General features: G+C 40.9%; 1 protein-coding gene across 2 annotated transcripts in view; it reads right to left on the reverse strand.

The window, feature by feature from the left end:
* Positions 1–10,891: 10,891 nt before the first annotated feature.
* The window catches only part of LOC133020436 (regulating synaptic membrane exocytosis protein 1-like), an 87,456-nt gene continuing 70,566 nt past the window's right edge, over positions 10,892–27,781 (reverse strand). For both annotated transcript variants that reach the window (XM_061086995.1, XM_061086996.1), the window contains exons 23-35: positions 27,379–27,462; positions 24,984–25,040; positions 24,604–24,669; positions 22,120–22,229; positions 21,389–21,507; positions 19,588–19,745; positions 18,642–18,856; positions 17,610–17,642; positions 15,542–15,707; positions 14,740–14,852; positions 14,447–14,548; positions 13,568–13,707; positions 10,892–11,110 (exon numbers count right to left, since the gene is read on the reverse strand). In XM_061086995.1, the coding sequence (XP_060942978.1) occupies positions 10,892–11,110; positions 13,568–13,707; positions 14,447–14,548; positions 14,740–14,852; positions 15,542–15,707; positions 17,610–17,642; positions 18,642–18,856; positions 19,588–19,745; positions 21,389–21,507; positions 22,120–22,229; positions 24,604–24,669; positions 24,984–25,040; positions 27,379–27,462 (1,582 nt within the window). The remainder of the gene's footprint in view (positions 11,111–13,567; positions 13,708–14,446; positions 14,549–14,739; positions 14,853–15,541; positions 15,708–17,609; positions 17,643–18,641; positions 18,857–19,587; positions 19,746–21,388; positions 21,508–22,119; positions 22,230–24,603; positions 24,670–24,983; positions 25,041–27,378; positions 27,463–27,781) is intronic.

A 27,781-nucleotide genomic window follows, 5' to 3' on the forward strand; every position in this document is an offset into this window, starting at 1 on the left:
TGCGCTCAGAATCTAACGGGAATCCAATCCGACGTATAGTGTGTCAAATTATACACAGAAGAATAAACGTCGATTCAGAAATGTGGGTGCGTTGTGTTGAACTTTGTGTCGGTTTGTGTATTTTTATTTGCCAAATTTGGACACTTGTGTGTTTTGAAACTAACAATTCCGTAGCACTTTAATGGCACTCACTAAAATAGCAATTTGTAGTTTTGCTTTATTTTTGAAGTACTTTTCTTGATTCTTGTTGTTCTTGGTTTGTTCCCTCGGGGTTGAATGCACTTATTGTGAGTCGCTTTGGATAAAAGCGTCAGCTAAATGTAATATAATGTAATGTAATGCAAAATAAGTTATTGTAGGGACATTGCGCTGATTTGGAGTTTACACAGTGATGGAGACATGGAGAAAAAAAAACATCCTCCCCTCTCATCCATGTAATAAACGCGCTTTAAAGAGATGACACTTCCACACCCCAGTGAGCTTCACTTCCTGGGTGTTCCTTTGGATAAAGAAGGGATGTGTTTAGGGGATATATATATAACCGGGAGAAGGGTCGCTTTCCTCCCCGGGCTTCGGGATGTCCTGCGCGGCAACAGGCGACCACCACCGCGCCCGTGGAACCGGACCCGGGAACCGGAAGCCTCTCCGGTCCGGGTGACACGGCGGAGTGGTCTTTAAAAGCAGCTCCGCAGAAAGACCTGGGACTATATCTCGTCCACTCGGGGTCTATTCTCAGCTTCTATGGCGTGTGTTGTGTTGACAGGATGCACAACAACTGGCGTCATGTGGCAAAACTCCTGGCACCAAAACTGCCAAAGCTGCCGTGGCGTTTGGATGGTGAACGATTATCCCATGTCTACTTATAAAGGACCAAATAAGGACATGCTCTTAATTTGGCAAGTCGCCTTATATGAAACAAATATTTTCACAAATCATGAATTTTATTTCCTGCTTTCTTCCGCACTCATACTTACAATATTACAACTTAAAACTGACGTTATTATGAAACATTTTTGTGGTTCGATTCAGACTCTCGCTGCACTTGGGTGATGGTTGTTGAAAGATCCAGAACCTCGTTGTGCTTCCTGTTGCCTGAACCCAAGTGTTGTGTTGTCTGGTGTGTAACAGTCGTCCGCGTTGCGTTACACGTATTGATTGTTGCACTTTAGTTGTGTACACACGTCCTGTCTCGGGAAACAGACTTGTGAACGTGAGCCCATGCCCTCGCCAATTGGTGCCCACACTTAAAGGGGCCCTTTCGCGCACGCACACACACGCACACACACACACACAAACACACACACACACATCCGAGAGCAGTAACCTTGACCTCTCCCTACACCCCGCTCCATCTGGTAACAACAAAGAATGTTTTCTCCCCTTTTCTTTTCCTCCCATCTCCTCCTCTCCATACCTCCTCCTCCTCCTCCTCCTTCTACGACTTTATACAACCCACCCCATCCATCCCTCCCAACACACACACACACTCACACACACACTCCAAGTCAAGGCAGGACATTGATCAAAGCTCGGACTCGGGGAGCGCGCAGGGGAATCTCTATATGTAAATGGCAGCGCGTCGCCGGGTCCATCATAAATCAGTCAGGGTGCATGTTTAATGTGGAGGTTCAGCAGTATGTGTGTGTGTGTGTGTGTGTGTGTGTGTGTGTGTGTGTCCACATTTAATCTTTTATTTCTTAATCTTGAGAACGCAGGAATCGGGGGGAGGTCTGCAGAAGGCCGCACTCAGGTGTGATATCGCAGTGTGTAAATATCCGGCTCCACATGTAGGCCACACTCCGCCATCTTTAACTTTATTCCCAGTATTCAGCACTTTTATTCTCGCTTGTTAAAGGAGCCTGTACAACTTTGATCAGCCCATATACTCGGCACTTATACACGCAGCGAGTGAATGGACTTTGATAACGGTTCATAAAACGCGGGGGAATTTGGTCTTTGTAAAAGTGCGAGAGAGGAGCGGAGGGAGGGCATCGGAACCGCCGGTGGTCACGTGTCCGCCTTTGCCTACACGCACGACAGCTCCGGGGAAATTGAGTGACTGGCGGCGCATTTTAATATATGGAAATGACCGGGAGGGGCTCCTGAGATAAATCAGCCCCCCAATCGCACACACACACACACACTCACACACATATACACACACACCTTTAATTTATCCCTGTCTCTCTCTATCCTCGCTTTTGTCGTAATTCCCCCCAAACCCCGGTGCGTAAAAAGACGCTCCGACGCAAACTGACATTACCGTATTCACAGAGTCAGAATTAAAATGCTCCATCAAATATGTTCGACCCGAGCTGGAAGAGGCCCTGACCGTCATGTTCGGGTTTTTTTTTTTTTCAATGAAACGATCTGCTCTCTCTCTCGCCTGTAATCATCATAAGCAAAACATCCACCGGGGATAATCAAGTCCAGAATTATTTATGCGCGGATATGTTTTGCCGGTGGATTTAACCCATCAGCGGTAGAATTTAAAAAAAACATTTTTATACCTGCCGGAAACGGCATGATTTTTTTAGCTTGATGTAATTTGATAAATAGGTGAAAGGATTCATAGTGATCCCAGCTGTTATTAAAACATGTGTAGTGTTCATTGTTTGGCCTGTAACTTCTCCCGTTGGTTCTGCAGCTTTTGTTACTTAAGGAATTCTTCATTTTTTTTATGGGTTGAAATAACAAAACTATAAGAGATTTTTTTTTTGCTTTTGGACGAACAAATCGGGTAAAACACGTCCAGAGCTTTAAAAAAAAGAAATGTAGCTTTCTATGTTTTCCGTTTTCACGCGTTTATTTCCGATGGGGGGGGGTTATCTCCAAATCCTTGTTAAATCAGTCCCTGGCTTTTTTTGCGGATGAATTTATGGCTCTGGTTGTCCCCCCCCCCCTGCACCCCTGAAGCCTATACACAGCGGGCGAGCGTGCACACACACACACACCGTCCCCCCCAGCTCCACCACCACCACCACCACCCTTCCATCCTTCCATCCCGAAAGCTTTAGTTGAACTGGAGCTGGCTGGATTTCACAACGCGCTATTATCACATCGGGGGATGTGCGCGCACGCCGTTGCGTCGGACCGGGGGTATTAGATGAAATCAGGCGGGATTACACGGCTATATACCAAATTATCACCCCCCCTATCCCCCCCACCCGACCCACCACCGCACACCCCCTCCATCCCCAGTGAAGACAGACCCTCAGTCGCATGTATAGAAGCCAGGAGAGAGCTCCGTTACTTTGTGTGATTATCTCTGGACACGGTGTGAGAATTACAGCAAGAACAAGGGAATCTCAACTTTGACCCAAGTGGCTGAGAGAGGTGTCAAATGAAAAAAAAGATTCTGAATTTGGGACCCGCACTGGGCATCCATCCATCCATCCATCCATCCATCCATCCATCCATCCATCCATCCATCCATCCATCCATCCATAGGTTAACGCACGGACGTGTTTATGGTTCGTCTGGTTAAGTCCTTGTTAATTTTTCACTAAACGGGTTGTGATGAAGATGAATGACGGGAGGAGAACGATGCTCCTGGGACAGTCTCAGTAATTTTTTTCTCTTGTGTTGTGAGGGGAGGTTATGTATAGCTGTGAGGATCGATACAGTCAGGAGACGTGGCAGTATATAGGGGTCTACCGGGGCCCGTGTTGTACTTCAACACATCATCTTCACCCATGATTTAGGCTTTGACTGCTGTATGCAAACCTGAAAACATCTGTGGGAAAATGTCTAAAATCAATTGGAAGTATTGGAGTTATTATTAAATCCAGATGTTTGATTCACATTTGAGGAATAGAAATAAGCATATAGTTGACTTTAAATACAGCAACAAATAAAACAACAAATAAGATGTGAACTTAATTTTAAAAGGTGCTCAGGTTGTGTGACCATCTCTCACCTTTGTTCAGGGGACATGAGCTGGACTCACTGAAGCGGAGGGAAACCGCTGTAAAAAAAACGGTCTTGTTTGGAAGAGATATAATAATTTAATCTAATTATCAGTGAAATAACACGTCGTCCAAACTCCGTCAGAATGTGCAGCTGCAGTGGTTGTAGCCACGAGGTCGTTCACGTCTCCAAACGCGGACTCTAGCTCCCCCTAGTGACCAAGTACGGTGAGTGTAAGAGCGGAGGAAACCGTAGAGAGGGGTCCCTGAGGACCGGAGCGTAAAACAGGTTTAGGTCGGAGATGAAGTGATGGGGATGATTAAAGGGAAACAGGCAAAATGAACAGAAATGTTGAAACGAACTCAGAGGAGAAATAAAGAAGAGTTTGTCTTTATTGGATGAAGATGAGATATAAGGAGTGGGGGGGAAATTCGTTAGAAAAAAACATATAATAACTGATATTATTGATGAAGCCTATATTCAAGATGAATTCAATGATTAATTGATTAAAAATAATTCTTAACAATAATACAATTTGCATTGGTACGATTCTTTGTGTTTAAAAAATGAAACTAAAACTCACCAATCCCGACACCACACCACACACACACACACAGAGACACAGACACAGACACACAGACACACACACACACACACACACACACACACACACACACACACACACACACACACACACACACACACACACACACACACATACACACACACACACACACACATACACACACACACACAGAGAGAGAGAGAGAGAGAGAGAGAGTCCGATGCGCTACAGGAATCTCTATTGTCTAATGGAATGAAATAAATCCTGTTTTTTAATTTTTAATTTTCTCTATGCTGGGTGTTTAGTCGCAAAAGAAAGTTATTATCATTCATCAACATTTTTATAATTTTGCTTTATCCATTACGGTCTTTAAGTCAGTTATATTAGTCTAAAGGAGTCTAATATTAAACATTGTCCGGTTGATTGACTCTGTCAGTCCAGCAGCAGCAGTGATCGGTGATGAAGTGAATCCACTTCTACCTTTGGAAGTGTGAGCCTCACGAATCTTAGTGATAGATTATGTATCTTTAATTAATATCAATAGAATAAACCCCCTCCAAAAAAGCTCCGCCCTCTAATTGGATTAAGCGGCGGTGCGGGCGGTGCGGGCGGTGCGGGGGAATAGTGCGGTAATGAGAGCAGTGAGCTCCTAATGTGCTCTGAAGCGCTGAAACCAGGAGGCCTTTCAAACCACTAACACCGAGAGAGAACATAACAAATCTATTGTGACATGACACCCTTCTGTGTCTAACACACACACACACACACACACACAAAAACACACACACACACACACACACACATTCTATCTTAGTCGTAGACACTCATAGGTATATTCTATTCCCCTTACCCAACCCTAACCATCCAAACTAAATGCTATAACCGTAAAAGTCTTAACCCTAAAACAATCCAGATCTGGATCTTTCTGGAACCCATTTAAAGATACTTAAGAAAATGTCCTCACTCTGCAAGGTCTGTGCTCAAAAAAGTCCTCACAAATATATAAGTACAAGTACACACACATCTGTATTTGTCTGTCTGTCTGAGACAACGATGACTGTCAACATGTTACTATCACGTACCAATACAAATATCTATATATCTATGATGTTTTCCTTTCAGGACAAATGCTGAATGAATGACTTGTTTCCCTTTGTGAAAGAAAAGATTCCAAAGATTTTATAAATCTGTTGAAAAAAAGCCAGTCTGCAGTTTTCTGTCTGGTATAAGTTATAACTTGTTTTTTTACACGCAGGCAGGAGAAAAGGTAATAAGACACATCTCACTGTGTCATTTTAATTTGTTCTGGTAATAAAAAGTACGCAATAAGCGCCATGGTTCATTACTGAACACTAGAGGATTACAAACCTGCTATAAGAACATGTGGAATCCAACCAACTCTGATTTTTATGGAAAGAAAAGAACGTGTGACCATGTGATTATTAGTCAAACGTGACGCAATATTCTGAAGTATATTTTCTGAAGGTTCGAGCAGAGAATTTAGAAATCTTGGCAGAGGGAGACATAGATATAGACACAAAAACACACAAACAACACAAGTCTCCCATGTCAGTTTGAGTGAAACAACCTCACAGGATTATGGCTTTGGCATTTAATATTTTTTACAAAGTTCTATGAAGATCTATCAAGTGATAGTCGAGCAATGAGGAAGGTTTTACTATTCAGCTACTGAAATGTGGTTGTGAGGTTTTGGTGTCATTAATTGTGACAATTTGCTAAAAAGAAAGCCAATGAGTTCTTGTATATGTGGACAAGAATGATTTTGAAACATATTTGTGGGATAAAAAGTCTTTATTATACTGATTTAATTGCTTTATATTTTATTTCCAGACTTGTATGGAGGAACCTTCATCATCTCAGAGGTGGGCGACACAGAGCTCTTCACATCTCATGTTTCATTAGATATCAATACAATTTCCCTGATGTTATAAATAAGAAATGAGGAGCTATGGTATGAGACACAGGTCGTCTCATTCATTCTCACTCTGATCTGTGAACTGAGTCACGAATGCAGGTGGTTTTAAGTTGTTTGCAGGGGCATTTATGAAAAACATCAGCATTGAATTCAAAGGACATTAAAAGCCTGAAAAGAAGACTTCAAATGATTGGGGTGTTAAAGATCACAGAACAAAGGAGTTGTCAGGCATGTTAATTTACCCAAATATATGAGTACTGGTCCTTTTAGTGGGGAAACATGACTAAATATGATCATATTCATGTTAGTTAAAACACTGAAGTCCATATGGTAGTGTACTGAAGGTGTCATTTAGGTTTTTCTCATGCTGGTTTAGTTGAGCAGAAACACTTAAGTACTTACTTTATTATACTTATTATTTACCGTTAATATTTACTCTTTAATTAATGATTTATTTACTGTCTTTCTCTCTAAATCATTTATAAACACAACATTATGTTGAAGGGGTGAACGAGAGAGAAATCTAAAAAATCCATTGGTTTGAATAAATTAATTCAGTTCACTCCGCTCCCCGCAAGAGGGCGCTAAAGAGCTTAACATGTCACTGATGATGTCGGCTGGCTGCACTGATTTACATTATAAGTTTGATGTATCGTGTGTGTGTGTTGTTTGTTTTTCACCTGGATAGTGACTCCTCTTCATAATATTGATGATGAACCTGACACTCTCTCTCTCTCTGTCTCTCTATCTCTCTCTCTGTGTGTATGTGTGTGTGTGTGTAAAGTCTATAGTAGAACAAAATAATATTAAATTATATATATAAATATAATGGAATGAGGCAGTTAACCTCATGGCACATAAATTTGCAGAATATGATGCTACTACACTTTTTTAAAACATTTGTTTAGTACCAGTAGTTCTTTAAATGACAACATTTTACAGGACATTGCACTTCATTTGTTCTCCATTGATTACTAACTTGTAGATCACAACTCTGGGTATTGTAGTTTGAAATGGTACGAGCCAAAAGGCTTAGAATCTGAAAGGACGGTAAAACACTTGTCTTTGCAACATTTTTCAAGTTTCATGCTGTATTCTTAACCATTTTTGTCAGGGTTATCATGTTCTTTCTTTCTTTCTAAACCCATTGATCTACATGTAATACAAATATGCTTCAATTACATCTTCCAGTTGGCTAAAGCACTCTGTATCATTATGTGAGAAAAGTACAGTACAAATAAAGTTTTTTATTATCATTATCAGTAATATGACCTCTGCTTCAGTTTCTTAAATAAGGCATGGGTCCCAGATGACAGCTAGACAATGTTCTGCTCAGTTTCACCATTTATAAATCTCAAATATCCTGTTATTATTTTCAAGATGCACTTTATGATAACATGCAGCACGTGTTAGAACATATTTTACATTGTATGTCAACCCTTGTCTTTTGTAGATGTAAACCATCAGTCAGTTTAAACTTGGACATGGTTGTCCCGACACCTCACTGTTGTATGAACGACTGAATATACTGTCTGGAAAATACTGATTTGTATATAAAACCTGGGGACAGGTTTGTTGAACTGAGGGAAATAGACCGAACATCTCCCTGGAGTTAAGGTGTTATTAAAACAAGTGATCCCGAGTTACACCACAAGATGGCAGTAAAAGCCTGGGATGAGGACAACAAGGATGAGTCCGAGGTCAAATGGGAACTGTAAATATGGGTAAGGACAAAATTTAGAAGCAAAAGATGAGGAGCTGACTATCATCTGGAGTCAGTCATAAAATGCAGTTTTCACTTTCAGAGAATAATCAAATACTTGTCATACAATTAGTCACAGGAATTACTCACCATCAACTTAACACTATCAACATAAAAGGCCAAAAATATAATATAAATGGAAAAAAAAAAAATGGGTAACTCAGTGATATTACTACTATTACTTTAACATTGTTTCCTTTCTCAGTGACAGGGTTTGAACCATTATGCCTGCGCTCTTTACTAACAGCAGCTAATCTGACTCACAGACCAACTGAATGATAAGTGAGTGGAAACTGAGCCCATCACATGAACATGGAACTTTCTCACCTCTCTTACCTTCAAGTCCTTCAGTGGATCCACGGAAAAACCTGGGAAATAGCAAGTACAAGTAAACGATTGCAAAACCATTAACAGTGATTCACAATAACTCGAGACCACTCCGTTTGAAAAAGCCATGATCTTCTTCCACACAGTCTTTTATTTGTAAATAATAAAAATGAACTCTTGAATATAAAACATACACATCAGTAGAGCCACATCTGTTATACAAACAAGAACTGTTGCAGTGAATACTTCGCCTTTCGTCTAGAATCATGGTTTGGGAGTGGGGAGCCGTGGGCTGTAAACAATCAGTATCCCTGGAGTAATACTGACAAAGGAAAAGGCAGTCGGCCACACCGCCAAGGGTTTCAACAGAAACATCCGCAAAATATGTCTGCAAAACCACATCTCTCATTGGTTGTAGAAGTCCAGTCCAAACCAATAGTAATAAACAGGGAAGGGGGCATTTGAGGAAGAGAAAGTAAACTTTGTTCTAATTGGTTCTGCTTATTTTTCTTTCAACTGGGACAAAAATAAAGGCTTATTAGCGCTCCCTTGTGGCTCGGAGCCGCTCAGCAGCTCGAACGCATCAACGGGACGCAAACTCCCCTCGACAAGACCAGGAATGTTTGTGTGTCAGCGTTGTTTCATTTGTTCATATCTTCAACTCAAGCCGCTCATCCTGATTTGTATGTACAAGGTGTGCATGTCTGTGTGTGTTGGGTGTACAGTCAAATACACTCTTTTTATATTCATATATCTATATCTTTATCATTTCTGTCAAACTCATAATGATACTTCATATACATTTAGCTGTTATACACACATTCTCTATCTCTGTCTCTAGCCCCGGCTGTCGTAAACTACAGTTCAGACGTCTACTCATATCCTGGGATACCAGGGGCTCGAGGATGCTCAGTACTACAGAACAGCACTGTTGTTCAAAGGGTTCAAAGAAAAACTCAAACAGAATCGTTTGTTGTCTGGAGACTTCCGAATATGGATATTTAGACCCAGAGTGGTAGGCGTGGCCTGGGTGGAGTTGACCCCCCCACCCCTCATTGGTCCGCTCCTGCGAGGGGGCGGGGATGGCTTGGCTTTTCTCGGTTTGTATTCATATTCAGTACGAGCAAACTGTACAAGAACATGCAACATACAAGCTGGCCTAAAAGTATGTGGAACTAACACACATAGTCTAGTCTTTTTTCTGTTTTTGTTTTTTGAGAACTGTTCGTTTAATTTGTCTCGTTTTCGATTTTACAAAAAAAAGGAAAGAGAACAAAACAAAATAACGAAACAAACAGAACGAAAGAAACGTGCATGCAGCTTGGGGCCGGGGGCGGGGCATCCCCGAGTCATGCTGCTCCCTCCTACAGGGGGAGTGTGAGGGTTTAGGAAGGGGGAGAGACGGGGTGGGGGGGGGGGGAGGACTGGGTGAGGACTGGGTGACGGGTGTTCGGGCGAATGGGACCTGACCTTTGTTGTCGGCCTTTGGCACATCATTGCTCGAAAACCAACCATACACATACACAGAGGGAGTCTGCACCTTACGGTACCAATCTGAACTCTAGGCAAAACAAAGACGTAAAAAAAAAATGATTCAAAAAATTAAAAGTTAAAAAAGCATAAAGTTAATTTGGCCTCTTTTTTCTTTCTTCTTTGTTTGGACAAAGAGTGAAACTTTCTGTTTCTCAGAATAAAGGACTCAAGCGTTTCTTGTGCTTGCTTTCATCATATCTCACAACAAGGCTAAGGATTGTGCACGTCTAGGCCCCCCCCCCTCACCTCACCTGAAGGGGTCACCAAACTGTGCCAAACCGTTGCCCCGCGTGTCCACCTACAACAACACTGTTACTATGGTAACAGTACAGCTGCATCATTTTGCTACTTACTAGCTCCCACACACTGTTTGGACCATTCAGAACGCTCTACTCTGATTGGCTGGGGCGCTACTGGGTGGAGGACTCTCCATGGGTCGAGTGCTCTGATAGGGGCTGCCCGAAAACAGTGAGATGAAACAAACAAAAGAAAGGAACAGTAGAGAGAAGTGAAGAAACGTTGGACAGAATCTCTACTGCTGCGAGTCAGGAGGAAAACAAAGAAAGCTAAGCTTTGGAAACAAAAAGGTGTACGGAGGAGGAAGAGGGAAGGTGTGAGACGTGATTGTCAGACTCCAGCTAAGCTTTGATTGGCTAGTTCTGTCTCTCCCTCTCTCTCTTTCTCGCTCTCTCATTCCCTGTCTCTCCGTCTGGCTCTTCACTGGTTGACCGAGGGCGTCTGGTTGTTGTTCTTGAGTGGGATCTCCGCCCTCGGCTCAGCTGTGGTCCAGTAGCTGTGGTCCATTATTTTGTCATTTAAGGGATATTGGGGGGGGGGGGTTGCAGTCACTATCCGGTCACTAGGACCGAATGCCTGGCGGCGGTCCTGAGCTGTCTAATGACGTCTGAGATGCCAGTCGTGTGAGTGGAGCTAATGTAGGGTCCACCAAAGAAGATGGCGGAAACAGTTTGTACCAGCCAATCACCGTGCTTGAAAGGTCCAGCTCCTCCAATAGGATCTGTGCTACACCCATGAAACATTTGTGGTCCATTCGTCCGTAGTCGCCCCAAACTATCACCTGGAGAAGGGAAAGGAACACAAGGATAAACAAATAATCCCCCTCTTAACAAATGACAACAAATGACAACATTTTACAGGACATTGCACTTCATTTGTTCTCCCTTTGACTATTTCAACTTGTAGATCACAACTCTGGGTACTGTAGTTTAAAATGGTACGAGCCAAAAGGCTTAGAATCTGAAAGGATGGTAAAACACTTGGCTTTTCACCATTTTTCAAGTTTCATGCTGTATTCTTAACCATTTTTGTCAGGGTTATCATGTTCTTTCTTTCTTTATAAACCAATTGATCTAAATGTAATACAATTATGCTTCAATTACATCTTCCAGTTGGCTAAAGCACTCTGTATCAATATGTGAAAAAAGTACAGTACAAATAAAGTTTTTTATTATCATTATCAGTAATATGACCTCTGCCTCAGTTTCTTAAATAAGGCATGAGTCCCAGATGACAGCTAGACAATGTTCTGCTCAGTTTCACCATTTATAAATCTCAAATATCCTGTTATTATGTTCAAGATGCACTTTATGATAACATGCAGCACGTGTTAGAACAAATCACTGGCAGCAGCATAGCTCTTATGCTGCGTTCACACCAAACACACATTTTCGCATCGCATTATTCACACAATGTTCACAGCCGGTGAGTATTTGCCTGTTCTTTCCCGGAACAGGGAATCCAGACCCCCCCACCCCCCCGACCCTGGACCTGGACCATTTCATCAGTTCTCATTGAAATCTGTGCTGCTCTTCAAACCCCAAAAATTCTTTCAAAACAGCTTTGTAACATTAGAGTCATTCCAGATGAGTCAAAGTAAAGTCTGAAGTATTTCAAGTACTCTTGCCAATTATTTTGAATTATCATTCGGGACTAGGGTTGCAAAATTCCGGGAATATTCAAAGTTGGAAACTTTCCATGGGAATTAACGGGAATTAACGGGAATATACGGGAATTAACAAACTGGAAATGTTGTGGGTAATTTATACTAACTGTATTTACCTTGTCATATTCAGACATAAATATAAACTTTTTGTTTTGTAATAGGCTGATTTGAGCCCTGAGGAAACTTTGGGCACTTGACTATATGCTTCTGCATCGTTGTGTCATTCTTAACATAGGTCTTTGCACAGTATTTGCAAATGTACAAAGCCTTTCCTTCTACATTGGATGGGGTGAAATATAAATAGTTAGCCAAACAATTGGAATCGTCTGTAAACACATTTTACAATTGATGGATAAATGAATGGAAATAGGCTAGATGAACAGATGAACAATCCTCAATCAGCATGCTAATATATTTTCCCCAGTAATATCATGGAAACTTACCTGACTAGTCCTGCACTCTACAGCAGGCCTCAATAGCCCTGCTGTAGAGTGAAGGATGCTGGGAGTTATCTGTGCATGTGATGGAAGAAGGCACAGTGGAGGGTTGAAATTCAACGTGGATTGGTGCTGCATTCAAAACATTTTTAAATTCGAGTTTTGAATGATGTTTTTATTGCTCAGCATTTAATTTGCATAGTTTTTCTTTTTTCAAAATTCCCAAAATTCCCGAGCTTAATATTCCCATGGAAACTCTCCGCCCCTTTGCAACCCTATTCAGGACAAGTCAAGTTTTAAGTTTTTGCCACAAATACAACTTCCATGTCTTGTATGACTCTTAAAAGAGTTTTTGGACATTTTCCTTGGTCTTCTTGTGTTTGGAGTTCTACTTCCTGTTTTTTATCGTCAGCACCTGTTCCTAGTTTGTTTCACTTGTGTTCAATAATCCCTGCAGCCTCCCTGTGTATGTAAGTATCTGCGCTTCCCTTTGTCTTTGTCAGTTTGTTCGTCTTTCCCTGGTTCATCATGTTTCCTTGTCATCTTGTTTCTCTACCTGCTGTATGTCAAAGGGATTTGGTGAATTTGAAGGCAAACTCCTGCAGAGTAGAAATACTGTCTAAGAGGTCTTCATTCTTATTTCAGACAAACAGTATGAATGATTAAGGGTGATATAAATATACATCTCCCCAAATCCTCGTCCAATCCTAAACAATTCCAAACCTGCTCTCAAGTCCTATAGGGCAGCAGGGCCGGGTCTAGACAGGCATGTATGAGGGGGCAGCCACAAATCTTGAGGGGGCAGACCAAATCAAATCATTCAGGCCAACTCCAAATCAGTGTGAGCTAATTCCACTAAAGTCCCAGGTCAGTCAAGACAAAAATAATTTATATACCATTTAATTAACATTAGCATAAGGCCAAGTCAAATCTCAGACAATTTGACAAAAGTTTAAGTCTGTAGCTCTGGTACAGATATAATATAATATAATATAATAATTACATGTGGTTCTTAACTCTTCTGTTGCATTTTTGAAGGACATTCCCATTAAAAGATCATCTTTTTGGAATTCAAATGTGACTGGGTACACACCACCCCACACATCCACAAAACCACCCCCACACGGGACATTACCTGGAGCACCCTGCCCTGTGGACTCTCATCAAAGAGCAGTGGCTGCTGGTAGAGAGGCTCCAGGGTCTTTCGTGCAATCTTGGTTTTCTTTTTGGCTTTACAAGTTCCATTATCCAGCAGGTACACCTTCACGTAGGGAGCTGGGAATGGAGGGGTGGGGTGACGAGGGGAGGAATTGAAAGAAAGAGGGAGGATGAATGAAAAGTATGAGGTCAAGAAGGGAAATGAAGGAGAAGAGGGAGAGTAGAAAGTTTTGAGGAAGAGGAAGATTGAGGGAGAGGAGGAAGAAAGTTTGTTGGGTTGTAAATGTAAAAACAGTGGAATCTTGTGACTTGATTATGTCACTTGATGCAAGAGGCATTCCTGATGAGCCCGGCTTTAGTATCGGATTTACATTATAAGTTTGATGTATCGTGTGTGTGTGTTGTTTGTTTTTCACCTGGATAGTGACTTCTCTTCATAATATTGATATTGAACCTGAACTAAACTCTGTCTCTCTCTCTCTCTATCTGTGTGTGTGTGTGTGTGTGTGTAAAGTCTACAGTAGAACAAAATAATATTAAATTATATATATAAATAGAATGGAATGAGGCAGTAAACCTCATGGCACATGAATTTGCAGAATATGATGCTACTACACAATTTTAAAACACTTGTTTAGTACCAGTAGTTCTTCAAATGAGAACATTTTACAGGACATTGCACTTAATTTGTTCTCCATTTGACTATTTTTACTTGTAGATCACAACTCTGGGTACTGTAGTTTAAAATGGTATGAGCCAAAAGGCTTAGAATCTGAAAGGACGGTAAAACACTTGTCTTTGCACCATTTTTCAAGTTTCATGCTTGTGTGTGTGTGTGTGTGTGTGTGTGTGTTACCTGGGAGGGATTTGGAGCCTGGTTTGGGGGTAAGGCCTCGTGCCCTGATCACCTCCACTTCCAGCTGACCTTTCTTATCCATCAAACCAAGCTGGACATCACCTGAATATTCAGGAGCCATACAGAGTGTTAATACAAATTTAGAAATGACAAATGCAAACATTGTCAAATTAAAAAACAGATAAAATTAAATTAAAAAAGCAACACACACACACAGAATGGTAATTCCCTTTTATTAAATATATATATAATAATGTATAATATTTGTTGCGCTGTCCAGGGCTGTCACTCACCCATGGCAGGCGTGGCCAGTGTTTGCCGGCCCACTAGCTGACCGGGGCCTAAACCGTCCAGGAAGTCACTGAACTGACTGTCAGCACCCAAACGCATCCCTGAGAAGATCAGACTGACACACACAGACACACACCAGAGGAAAAATCATTCCCACACTTTACCTTTGTCTATCATGGTGATGACCACAGTGTTTCATTATCTTTGTCAATGCTTGGGGGTCGGGGCAGAGTTTCAAACTTTATTCCTGACCTTGGAAGACGACAAAATAATCTGTGATGAAATTTTTTAAAACGACACGTGTTCTTTATCTGTAGATGGATTTGACTTCCATGTCAAAAATTAACAAATGTCTGTTTTTTCAATTAAGAAGGACAAAAGTATACCTTTGGTTGCATTATGGGAAATGTGGGATTCAGTATTTGTGGAGTTTGTCTTATTTTGGACTGCAAGCCTCTGCAACTCTTTTTTACAAATCCTTTTTAATCTGTCTCATGTGCACTTTATGCAAGTGCAATGTGCATGATAGTCTACTTTTTTTGCGACACCTTAGGGAACCGGCCTCCTGATGATGCATGCTCTTACTTCCTCAGCTGTTACTTGACAAACCAGTATGAGACAAACCACATATGTTTACAGTACAGTGGGTACAACCTAAGATTGAGTCAGATTGTATCCTCTGAAAGATGGAAGAGTATAGATTGCCTTCGGTATAACATCAACTGTACAGCACGATGATTATAAACACCCCATGACAGTATAGGTTATATTCTGTGGATAGGCTTGGTTTGAGTGCGTACGTACTTCCCCTCAGAGCTGTAGCTGTTCATGCTTCCATCAGTCGACTCTCTGCTGGCCTGACGGTTCATGACCGACCCTGCTCGCGGGAATTCCACTGGAATGCCGTACTCCTCACTCCTCTTGAAGCTGCTGCTGCCGGCCTTGGCCACCTTCTTACCTGCCGACGCTGCTGACACAGAAAAGAGGTGTTGAGCTTCTGGTATTTGTAGGGTTGCAAAATTCGGGGAATATTCAAACTTGGAAACTTTCCATGGGAATTAACGGGAATTAACTGGAAATGTTGTGGGTAATTTATACTAACTGTATTTACCTTGTCATATACAGACATAAATATAAACATTTTGTTTTGTCATAAGCTGATTTGAGCCCTAAGGAAACTTTGGGCACTTGACTATATGCTTCTGCATCGTTGTGTCATTCTTAACATAGGTCTTTGCACAGTATTTGCAAATGTACACAGCCTTTCCTTCTACATTGGATGGGGTGAAATGTCTCCACACATGAGATAGTGTAGCATTGTTCTGTAGAATAAGATGAGAAAAAAGTTTGTAAAAAAACACTAATGCAATGCCAGAGATATAAATTGGAATCATCATTGGAATCATCTGTAAAAATATTTTACAATTGATGGATAAATGAATGGAAATAGGCTAGATGAACAGATGAACAATCCTCAATCAGCATGCTAATATATTTTCCCCAGTAATATCATCGAAACTTACCTGACTAGTCCTGCACACTACAGCAGGCCTCAATAGCCCTGCTGTAGAGTGAAGGATGCTGGGAGTTATCTGTGCATGTGATGGAAGAATGCACAGTGGAGGGTTGAAACTCAACATGCAGCGTGTGTTGCATTCCATATTTCTTTAAAATAGAGTTTTGAATGATGTTTTTATTGCTCTGCGTTTAATTTGCGTATTTTTTTTTTTTTTTTTCAAAATTCCCCAAATTCCCGAGCTTAACTTCCCATGGAAAGTTTCCAGAAAGTTTCCGCCCCTTTGCAACCCTAGGTATTTGGATGTGACATTTAAACCAATGCTGTTAGTTATCAGGCATCTCAGGTCATACCCCACCCATATATTTATTATAAATTCAAGGTTGCTACTTTGACAAGCCCGATAAATAAAGAGTGAGATTTATTATTCTGCAGGTCATCCCATGCAAATCAATGTCTCGTGGTGACCTCACCAGCACCTTTAGAAAATATGATTAGCAAACTGCTTTGTTGTACGCAGCCAGGAAATGCACATCTTCACGGCTTGGAGAGATGATCAAATGCTTTTTTGAATGGGAAATGTTTAGGGGAAAGTTATAAAATTGAGGTGGTGAGATCACTGGAGGAGAATCTGAATGAAAAGAGAACATCTCAGTCAGTCTACTTATTACTTTATTGTTTAGCAATTAGGGTGTAAAGGTAAAACTCAAAGGACTGAAGAAATCATACAGTTTGCGTCCGACCATGAAGGACAAGTTCAGCTCTTTTTAAAAGCCGGTTGCTGCTGAAATAAACATAAATTGTATTTACATTAATTTTGTTGAATTTTGTTGAGGAAATAAGTAAAGTTTTGTTTTGAAAAAAATATAGTTTTCTGACACAACCAGGCGTCTTGCAGAACTGAACCAGCCTTCAAACATGATGGTGGTGGTGGGAGTGGATGGAGGGAGGAAGCGTGCCGGGGGCTGGAGGTGCTGAGGACCCTCGTCTGTCTCACAAAGCTACTCCTCAACTATTCCTTTCACTCATTCTCGTTCTCTCTACCCATGAGTTGGTCTATTCAGTTTGCATTGATCTCCCTTTATAAATCAACTTATTCTTTCCTTTTCCTTTTCTCAATGCAACTTCAAAATCATCAGAGAATTAACATTTAACAGCTGCTATTAGCATTATTTAACCCTGCAAATGTTTTTCCTCTCATATAATATCATAGATTATTATTATGCATCTACAATGGACTTTAAAGTCCTCGTGAGCTTCCCCTGAGTTAAAGTGTTTTCATTTACTCTTTGTCCTGTCTTACAGTGTCTGTCTGCTCACTATTCAAACTGTCCATCTGTCTAACTATTGCTTTACCTTTCTGTCTGTCCACCTTCTTACCCGCCGCTTCTGAAATAACACACACAACAACAACAACAACAACAACAAAGCCCATAAACAACAAAACATCAGAAACAGAGAACACTGGATACACCTATAATCTGGTACAATGATACGGACATAGTGGTTCTTGTACATCTGTGTGTGTGGTCATACTTGAATAGAAATTATTAGCAATGATTAGGGACAAGGATTTCCTATGTTCTGTCTGACATTAAACATATTTATTTTATTAGAAATATACGAATTATTTGTTTCCATAGTGATTGTGCCTTCTTGATACAAACCACACTGTCTGCTCTTATTCACATTCATCTGATAATGTTCATTTGCAAACTTTATATCCACTGAATGATATTTGACGTGTTATTCGCTTAATAATAAGCTAATTGTTAATCAGCTTAACGGCAGTTAGGTTAAACACACTTCAACTAGCAAAACACTGCTTCTCCATCAGTTGTGTTACTCTTTACTTGTTGTGACTATGGGTAGAACACAACCACTCATTTATCAACAAACACAATCTACACCATTAGACTGTTGCAATCACGTAAAAATCATAAAGGTTTTTTTAAAAATTTAGAAGATCACCTTTCCTGCTGAAAAAGATAAGACGTTTTAAATATCAACCTTTTTCATTTTGCCAAAGGGAAAGACTCTGGAAGGTTTACAACACAATATAAAATGCTGTTTGAGGCAGAATGTCTCCCTGGCAGCAGGACTATTGATTTACAGTAATTACACTAATGTTCTAAAATGATAATGATAGTGATTCTTAGATGAAATGATACACACCACTTTCACTGAGGGTCTCAGGTAGTTTTGTGCTATGTAGTTTAGGACCGGGAGGTATTCTATTTCTATGGGATATCATGTTTATTATCATGTTATTTATCTTTCTACACCTCTTAGTTTGTGATTTCTCATTAGAGAGAGTTAGTCGGACTCTGTTCATGTTACTTTATTCCTGAGGGTAAAGTGGGTTTGTGTGATGGTCTGCTCTCTGACCTGTCTGGCTGATTTGCGAGGTACTCCGGCTGCGTCGAGATGGAAGGATGGCAACAACACGTTGGCTCAGGCTCGAGCGCCGCTTCTTGATCCCGCTCCCAAGGCTCCCCAGCGCCGTGTCTGATTGGCTGCCATCGGCGTGGTCCATGCCGTAGATCTCACCACTCACACTGGTGCTCTTCATCATGTGGCCGCCCGTTGCACGAATGGCCCGGCTGATCGTTGTGATTCATACAAACAATCACACAAAGTCATTCAAAATCAAGCTTTCAGAAGACTTAATAACACCATGACTGAAAGGGAAACACTCAGTGAGAAGGAACTGTGTGTGTTTGTGTTTGTGTGTGTGTTTGTGTGTGTGTGTGTGAGCGTGTACCTGAAGCGTCCCCGGGGATAATGCCAGATTGATTTAACAGTTCTGATGATGTGTTCTGTAACATCCCTAACACCCCTGATGTTGTTCTCTTGGACAAGGTTAAAAGGGAGGTAGTAGTCCTTGAGGTCGCCTGTGTCTATGACCTCTACATGGACTTAGCCTTCCTTGACAAGCTGACCAGATACCAACCCATTGTTGCTAAAATGAGAGACCTAGGCTATACATGTAAACTGGTAGTATTGATATTTGGAAGTCTGGGGCATGTCCATAAACTTTCGGTCAGTGGGCTACGACTGGCAGGACTTAGTAAGAGACGATCTAAACAACTAGCAAAGTTCTGCTCTGTATCAGCTGCTATAGGTAGTCTTGCTGTTTGGCGTAGGAGATGTTTCTTGTACCCATGAGTCACTGAGCTGTATTCAACCTCTGAGAAATGTTTGAATCCTTTTTTTACGAATATGATTGGTGGATTCAAATAAATTATTTAAATGTGTGTGTGTGTGTGTGTGTGTGTGTGTGTGTGTGTGTGTGTGTGTGTGTGTGTGTGTGTGTGTGTTTGTGAGCGTGCACCTGAAGCGTCCCCGGGGTCTCTCTGACTGGATGGACATGTAGCTGGTGCTACTGATGCGAGAGGCACTGCTGGTTCGAGAGATGGCTGACACGTCGCTGACATCACTGTCGGAGGACTTATGGGAAACGTTTTCACTGCTCCTCTGATCCTTGTAGAGCTGCAGGGAACACACATCACAAAAATCCATCAGTTGTTGTTATCAATCCACCAGGAAGGTGTTGATGCGTCAAGAAGATGCATATTTTGTTCCGGGACTAATCAGTATTTTAACACCGACGATTGCCTTTCAGCAGCTCTCAGGGCAACTGTACTGTCTCACTGCTTCCCTTAGGACAGTCAGGGTCCACACCACGCTGAGGTTCCCACACATGTGCATATTATCTCACTGCTCTCCTTTACCTGGTTTCAGGAGCAGCACACAGTGAGGCGCTCTGCTACACCTAGGAGATAGTCCGCTGTTTAGATTAAAGCATAATCTGGGAATGAAACCAGATTATGCTTTAATTTGAACAGCGGACCATCTCTTTTCTGAACTGTTTGAACTCTGATTCACTGAACTCTGTCATTTGATGATGCTACAAAACCAACCAGAGAGCACAATAAGAGAGAGAGAGTTTGCCTGGCTGTAATTTTAATGTTTTTAATGCTTCGTATTTGCTTACAGTTTTAAGACCAGCACACGCTCATGGGTGTCTTCACTTCAGTTTTGTCCAGTTTGAATCTTTGATAAGATAACATCCAGTCATCGAACAACCAAAGTGTTAAAGTTATGTCTCCACCATAACAGGTAAAAAGTGATGAATATTCATGATGGCAGGAAATGTGAAATTGATCATGTCTGTCGTTTTTGTGCTGGTTGCAGGGCCCTGGTGTTGAGCATGCTGCTGTTGTGAGAGAAGGTCTGTGGGACACTGGTGTGTAGGTATTCGTTTATTAGGATAATACTGTGTCCTGGTGTTTAAGCTACATGCTTCTGTGAGGGCTGTTCAATAACATGCAAATTGTAACATATATGTAAATGAATAAGGTTGTGATTGCAATAGAGTGGTAGAGTTCCCTTCATCACATGATAAACGTGTTAATTCAAACACTGTTTCCACTCTAAAATAACAACACTCTTAGTGTTAACATTAAAACCATATTTAAATGTGTTCAAAGGTTGTTTTTAACTATTTCGATTTCATTAAAAATATATGAAAGAATGTATATGAAATATATAAATCATGTGTTGTCTTGCGTGTTATAACTTCCTACACCTCCTCTTCCATATCAAAGCATTAGCTGCCACTTTTAGTCGGTTTCAGTCGGTTTGAGCTGATGATCCATCCCCTCAGATTTAATTCATTTCACATTTTCAGTCAGATGGAGGACAGTGTAATGCATCACAAAGACAGCACTGCCACGAGGTATATTGAAAAGTTCTGCTGATGGCATGTAGACATGTGTGAAAGTCAGGACATCACCATTAAACTGTCAGCTTTCTGTAAGTTAGGGATTGGACGACCAGCCAGTATGGATTATACACTTCTGTATTGGAGGTGTTGCAGTAGGTGCTTTCTTGAGTGACTGCCCAGTTGGAACCCATTCATTTTTCTGAGTGGTCTTCCCCAATATTGTAATGTAATTTATTACTTCCTTGCGCAGTCCATGCAATTTGCTGCGATGCACCAGCAGCAGCATTATGGCTCATCCTTTCAGGGTGGAACGCTCTGCTCTGCTGATGAGTTTGTTTTAAGAGGAACTGTCTGGGCAAAAGGACATCAGAAAAAGAAAATGAAAAATATAAAAGTTTCAGCCCACCTCCCGTTTGTTCTTGAGAGCTCTATCCAGGTCCTGTTGGCTGGAGGTGGAAGCAGCTGACACCCGGTTGGAATGAACCCTCATCTGGAGCTGACGAACACGCTCCTCTGCTACCAGGGCTGCACGCACACACACACACACACACACACACACACACACACACACACACACACACACACACACATCCAACAAACACAAGATACCCCCATTACATGATTTCACCAGCCCAAATCATAAATGGCTGAAACATTCCTGTTATGAAAGTCTTTTTGTTTGGGCACAAAAGAGTCCAGTGGCGTCCACTGATCAGATCGTCTCCTCTGATTGGTTAACCCTCTTGTTTCCTTTAACACAGGCAAACACTGACAAGTTAGAGAACGATGGAAAAGATAACCAATAACTTTCCTCTAGCCTTTTCTCAGCCATGAAATAGGATTTCTGAAGCCACGATGTGTTGTTTGTTTTGGCTTATTATTTCATATTATAAATGATGTGCATTCCAGTTTGACATAATGAATAAGAGTCAAAGAAAACACTGATATTCTCTATCTGTCCATGTCAGTCAGCACCTGTGATGTCTTTCTGGGTTCCAGGTAACTTTGCCTCTAGCCAAGGATTTGGTGTCTTACTCACTAGATCATCATGGTGGAAACTGATTTTAGTATTTATCCGTCTCCAGACTTGTTGGAGCAGGACACAGTAAGTCAGACACACCCTGTACATGCCCATACCTTGTTCTGCAGTGTTGCTCTTGGGGGGAAGCTGTGGGAGCTGCCTCACTCTGCGGGCTGAGGAGGACGTCACTGAGGAGGAAAGAGACGCACCACCTTGGAGGTGGCCCCTAACGAGAAATAATATGACAGAGAGAATAACACAAAGAGGGAAAAAAGAGGGTTGAAGAGGAGTGAGAAGAAGAAAGAACAAAAAACAGGGGAGAAAAAAGGAGAGAAAATTATATTAAGGTCAACATGTCTGTCGTCCAGGGGGGGGGTGTACTCCTGCACCACTTTCAAGTTCATCTGTGGGAACATTCCATATTTTTATCTTCAGAGGAATAACATCAAAAGTTGCATAAGAAGCATCAGTCATGGAAATGAAAGAACAGCAGCGGTTTTTTGGGTGAACAGTCGGTGGAAACAACATATTCACAAAGTGAAGCAGAGTGAAAGCTTGAGGGTTTCAAAGTTGGGGACCCTGTTGCCAGAAAGAGCCGCAAATCAAGATTAAAACAGTGAAGAACACAGAAGAGGTGAAAGCCTTCAAAGCACCAATCCAACAAGTTCGATACACATTCAACCCATTCTGATCCATTCTCACACAAGACCTGGGAACAGGGGTTATTCATAAATCCTTCACTTTCTGTTTAACTCAGAATTAACCTATAATAAGTCAGTGTAGTTCCAATTAGAGCAACTGCATGTTCCTCTATATTTTATATATTTACATATATTAAACTGTGGCATTGGTATTTTTGTGGTAAGTTTAAAATGTTTCCCATTGCAACGGCTATTGACAAGAGAATAAACTGGAGCAAATCAATTCATTATGTTGTAATAAATAATAATTTTTACATGTATTTTACAAATAACCCCGTAAATGTTTTTCCAGATATTGACCGACAAGTTTTGAGAAAGACCAATATACACAAAACGGGAACTCAACACCAAATCGTTCACACTCACACATCCGCTCATTACACTGATAAACGATGACCAGTGTCCACGCAACACTTTCACTGCACAGTAAATACACAAACACAGGAAAGCAGCAGCATCAGAGGCTCTGTTGTGGTAGAGACAGGTCACAGAGGGACACTCGTACACAAACTGAAGGAGGTACTATAGGAGGGAGAGAGCACAATCCAAATGACAGGGGATCTCCCTGTTTGTGGGTTACAATGGTTAGGGCACTCATTCAAGGAGAAGCTCCTTACCAAGGGGCTGAAGTGGGCCCTTCTTTCCTCTGGGGCCCCTTAATATGGAGGTGGGCTTAATTCTGGTACACATACACACATGTGCAGTCACGTGAGTTTCATACAAACCCAGAGCCAAGCAACGAAATGTGTGAGCAGCAGCAGCATGCAAGAAGAAGAGAAGGACGGACAATGGGGTGGAGGAAGATTGGACGAGAGGACAAAATAAAAATCTAAATAAATGTATAATTTAAAAGCATATTAACTATTTTAAGCCCATATTACAGAACATATTTGGAAAAACTGTTGTATAATAACATAAAGTTCTGCCTGCCAAGAAAAGCATGGACGGCGCACAGCTACAGCAGAAAGATGCTACCAGACGTAATAGTTTCGATCACAATGTACTCGTAAAAACGATATAACCTTGTTTGTTGGTGTTTATTAATGATGATAAATGATCCGATGCCTATTGTTCATTAATGCTAGATGATTATGTCTGGTAGCATCTTTCTGAGACGGAGGCGGCAGCCGTGCAAGTCTCTATGAAGGAAAAACCCTGGTATTTTAGGATAAAAGTTGACACATCACATAAGAATTTCTATATGCTTACATAGAGCACATGGGGGTCTTGAAAAACCATATTGGGATGTCTACTCCATATCCATCTATATAAGCTACAGTAAGGGTTTTCAAACCTTTTCTGCCCAGGGCACACCAGGGGGCAAGCCTGAGGCATACCTGTATTCCTATTCATGCAATATAGTCCCTTTAACCCATGTTATCACTCATATCAATCTTTAAAAATTAATTCTAACTCGAAATGTCAAATAAAAACTATATCAATCATTGAATATTATTAATAAAATAATTCATTAAGATTTTTTTTAAATTACATGAGAGCAGAAACAATTCATTTAAACCAGACTGGTAAAAATGGGTAATTGAACTGTTTTCTTTGGTTGTTACTCCTTCTGTCAGTGGATGCTAGCTTCAGCTCCCCTCTACACATTCATGTGCATGTGACCATGAAGTGGTAGAGGAGATATCTGACAAATGTTACAACAAAGATGAAACTTGTCATCGCTGTCATCTACACTGATGACCATAATTTGAGTGTATATGTTAAACTGAGCACTAAAGTTCCATAAACCTATTTAAAACCAATACTACTGATTTATATAGTTAATGTTTAGGTTTCAGTTACAAGACGAGGGCAAAAGATCATGGCAGGAACATATTCATTTAGTCTCAGTGACCTCCCACCATTTGACATGTGCTGAGCCTGCAGTACATGTCTTACCTGCCACTGCCAGAGAGCTTCCTGCCATGAGTCTGACATTCAGGCGTTTCCAGGGTCCGAGGCTGTCTGGAGGATGGTGGATGGGCATAGGGAGCAATATAAAACAGAAAAAAGATGGATGGATGGAGAGGATGATAGATGATAAATCATTTAGTGTTAGAAGAATCTGGGGCTGTGGGGGGTGGCATTGGATTTATAAGTTTATAATCTGGAAAACAGGAAATATACTGTGATGCATCGTATCATGGTGTTATGAATAAGAGGTGTCACATAACCGTGCCTCATCTGTAAGCAAGCCTATGTGAGCGTGTGTGTGTGTGTGTGTGCGTGTGTGTGTGTGCGCATGTGCACAGACATGTGCACATTGAGTATGTGTGTACCTCTTCATTGTACTGAGCTGAATTAAAGTCTCTTGAGTAGGAAGTATCATCCATATTCTCCATTCATGTACATGAAAATGACAAAGATAATATGTGCATCACCACCACACACACAGTAGTGGAGTACTAAGCCTTGATAAAAGACAAGCACACAGACGCTGCAGATGCAGATTCCCTGAACAAAAAGAAAATGTGGACAGACTGCAGGAAGCGAACGCAGCAAGGCAAGATTTCACATCACAACCAGAATAAACTACCATGAGTTCACAAGAGCACAAACCGAGCACTAAAACCATGAAGGAAGGAGGAAGAAAAGCAACAAGACAAGACTACAACAACCACCACAACCAAAACCTGTTGCTAAAACTCTTGGCATCAAACCATAGACCAGAAAAACAGCAACCACAAAGTAAAGCCACACAAAGAACCCTTTACACAATGTGAGTGACACAGAATGAAACAAAGGAGAACTTGTCTGTGTCTGTGGAAGAACTATATGATTTTTAATATGACAAGTTCTACCTTGTAAGTTACACTCACTCTCACTGCGTCCAGCTCAACACAGAGCTCAACTGTGCCACACATAGCTCATGATTCTATCTTGTATTTGTCAAACTAAAGTGAAACCTCGCAGTGCAAACCCAACCACTATTGGCTGCAAGAAAATTATGATTTAAGTTATAAGCAAGTTCAAAGCAAACGAAAAAAGGAAATCATTTTGGGAGAAATACCTGTGAGATTTCTTGCTGAGAGTTAGAGAGGATTGATATCAATCATACCTGTATATCAAATGTGAATATACAGCCAAGAAACATTAGCATAGCCTAGCATGAAGACTTGAAATAGGAATAAACAGACCACCTGGCTTTGTTTCAGGGAACAAAATGAGCCTCCTAGCATCTTGAAAACTCATTCATTAACATGTTATAGTGTTTAAAAATGTACCTTTGTTCAGAGCCAGGATAGCCTTTGTATCTTGTTTCCAATTTTCATGCCAAACTAAGCCAACAGTGTCCTGACTGTACCTGAATACAGTCACCAAGCACTTTATTTGGAACACCACACTGATACTGAGTGGTCCCTCTCTCTGCTCAAGCGGTTCTTTGCACCATTGATTCCACTGGATGGCGAAACTTTGTGGTACTGCTCCATGTTGACATGCCTGCATCAAATCATTTCATATCACTGAAGTGTTTTGTTTAAGTAACATCACATTTCAATTATCTCTTCTAAATACTTACCCTTCTTGTAGATATCTGGTCGTCTCAGGATCAGCATTAACAATATTATCTTGTCCTAATATTTATGGTCCTAATATTGATGACCCTGCCTTTTTTTCAATTGAACTCTACTAACTTAATTATAGGGAGTGACTATAATTGTTATCCAGATCCCACTTTGATCGCCTTTCTTCATGCCCTCTGCCGTCTATTAATTTAGAAGACATGGAATAATTTGATCAAATCCTTTAACTTAGTGGATATATTGAGAATACAGGACCCAATTGAAGAATGATGAAGAATATTTTTCTCATATGTGCATTAAACATATATTACAAACATCAGGGAATCTTAATCTATCCGTCCTCTAATCTGTCCTCTTACTGAAATGGTCTTTACCCAAAACTTTTTATTCTTGGCAATTTAATCCTTTATTACTGCAATCACTGCGCATGTGTGGTTCACATTGATGAAGATGTTTTCTGAGCTTACCTGTCCTGTGACTTTGTTCCGTCCACAGACCTGTTGCTCAGTGAAGGTTTTTCTGCATCTATAAGATTTTTAAACTGCATTGCTGCTGGCACATTATTGCCTTATTGGCTAATGGCATGATTAAGTGAGTTACATGTGTTCCATATAAAGTGCTTGGTGGATGCATTCATCTGACAGACATGAAGGAGGTGTGATCATTCAAGCAAGTTTCCCAAAGAATTTCATGTTTCTTTGACGGCACTTAAAAGATGAGAAAACCTGCCACATTTTTCTGAACAAAATGTGGTAAAATTTGCCTTTTTTATGATACAAGATAAAGTCACACACTGCACTTTAGTCAAAGTAGAGAGAGTTGGAAAAGTTGCAAACGCACAACCAGCTACTCACAAAAATGTCAGAACGCTGTGAAGAAATTAGTGTTTGCCGCAAAAACAAGGTAGAGCTTGACATCTGCCTGGGCCCCAAAGGACCCAACTGAACCAAGAGGATCTCAATCAGGTATCAGAGAATGGGTTTTCATTCATTACAAATAATTGCAAAAAAAAACCTTGGGATATATTGGTGATATATCACAGTATTTAAACATCTTTCTTGTTTTCTTATAGTTCAACTTTAGGACTTTAAAGGTTTAAGGGCACAAGTCAAGCTCTAGGAGGAAGCGGCCGAGGGTCCACAAAGGATACCTGTCATCTTCTGGGGAAGCGTGTTGAATAAGAATCCTGGGACTTGCCGGACGTCTTCGGGGCAGGGAACGGGACAAAGATTTTCTATGTGTACACATACAAAATTATCACCCATATGACCAAATCAGCAAGCCTTTCAAAAATCAGAAAGCCGTGCTATCCCATTATTACACATGCACATAGTGAAAAGCTACCGAAGTCTCTTTGTGCCTGCCATGGCTACAAGAAAGTTGTCACCACTTGGGGGCAGTGAAACAAGCTGTAAACACAACACTGACAAATAACCATACTATAGTTGTCAGGACAAACTCACTAGAAAACAGTTGACCATTTACACAACCAGCACACAAAAGCAACATTAGATTTAAAATATTCAACTTGTTTTTGGCTATATTTTGGTCTC

Source organism: Limanda limanda, chromosome 15 (assembly GCF_963576545.1).
Source record: "Limanda limanda chromosome 15, fLimLim1.1, whole genome shotgun sequence".
Taxonomy (NCBI): Eukaryota; Metazoa; Chordata; class Actinopteri; order Pleuronectiformes; family Pleuronectidae; genus Limanda; species Limanda limanda.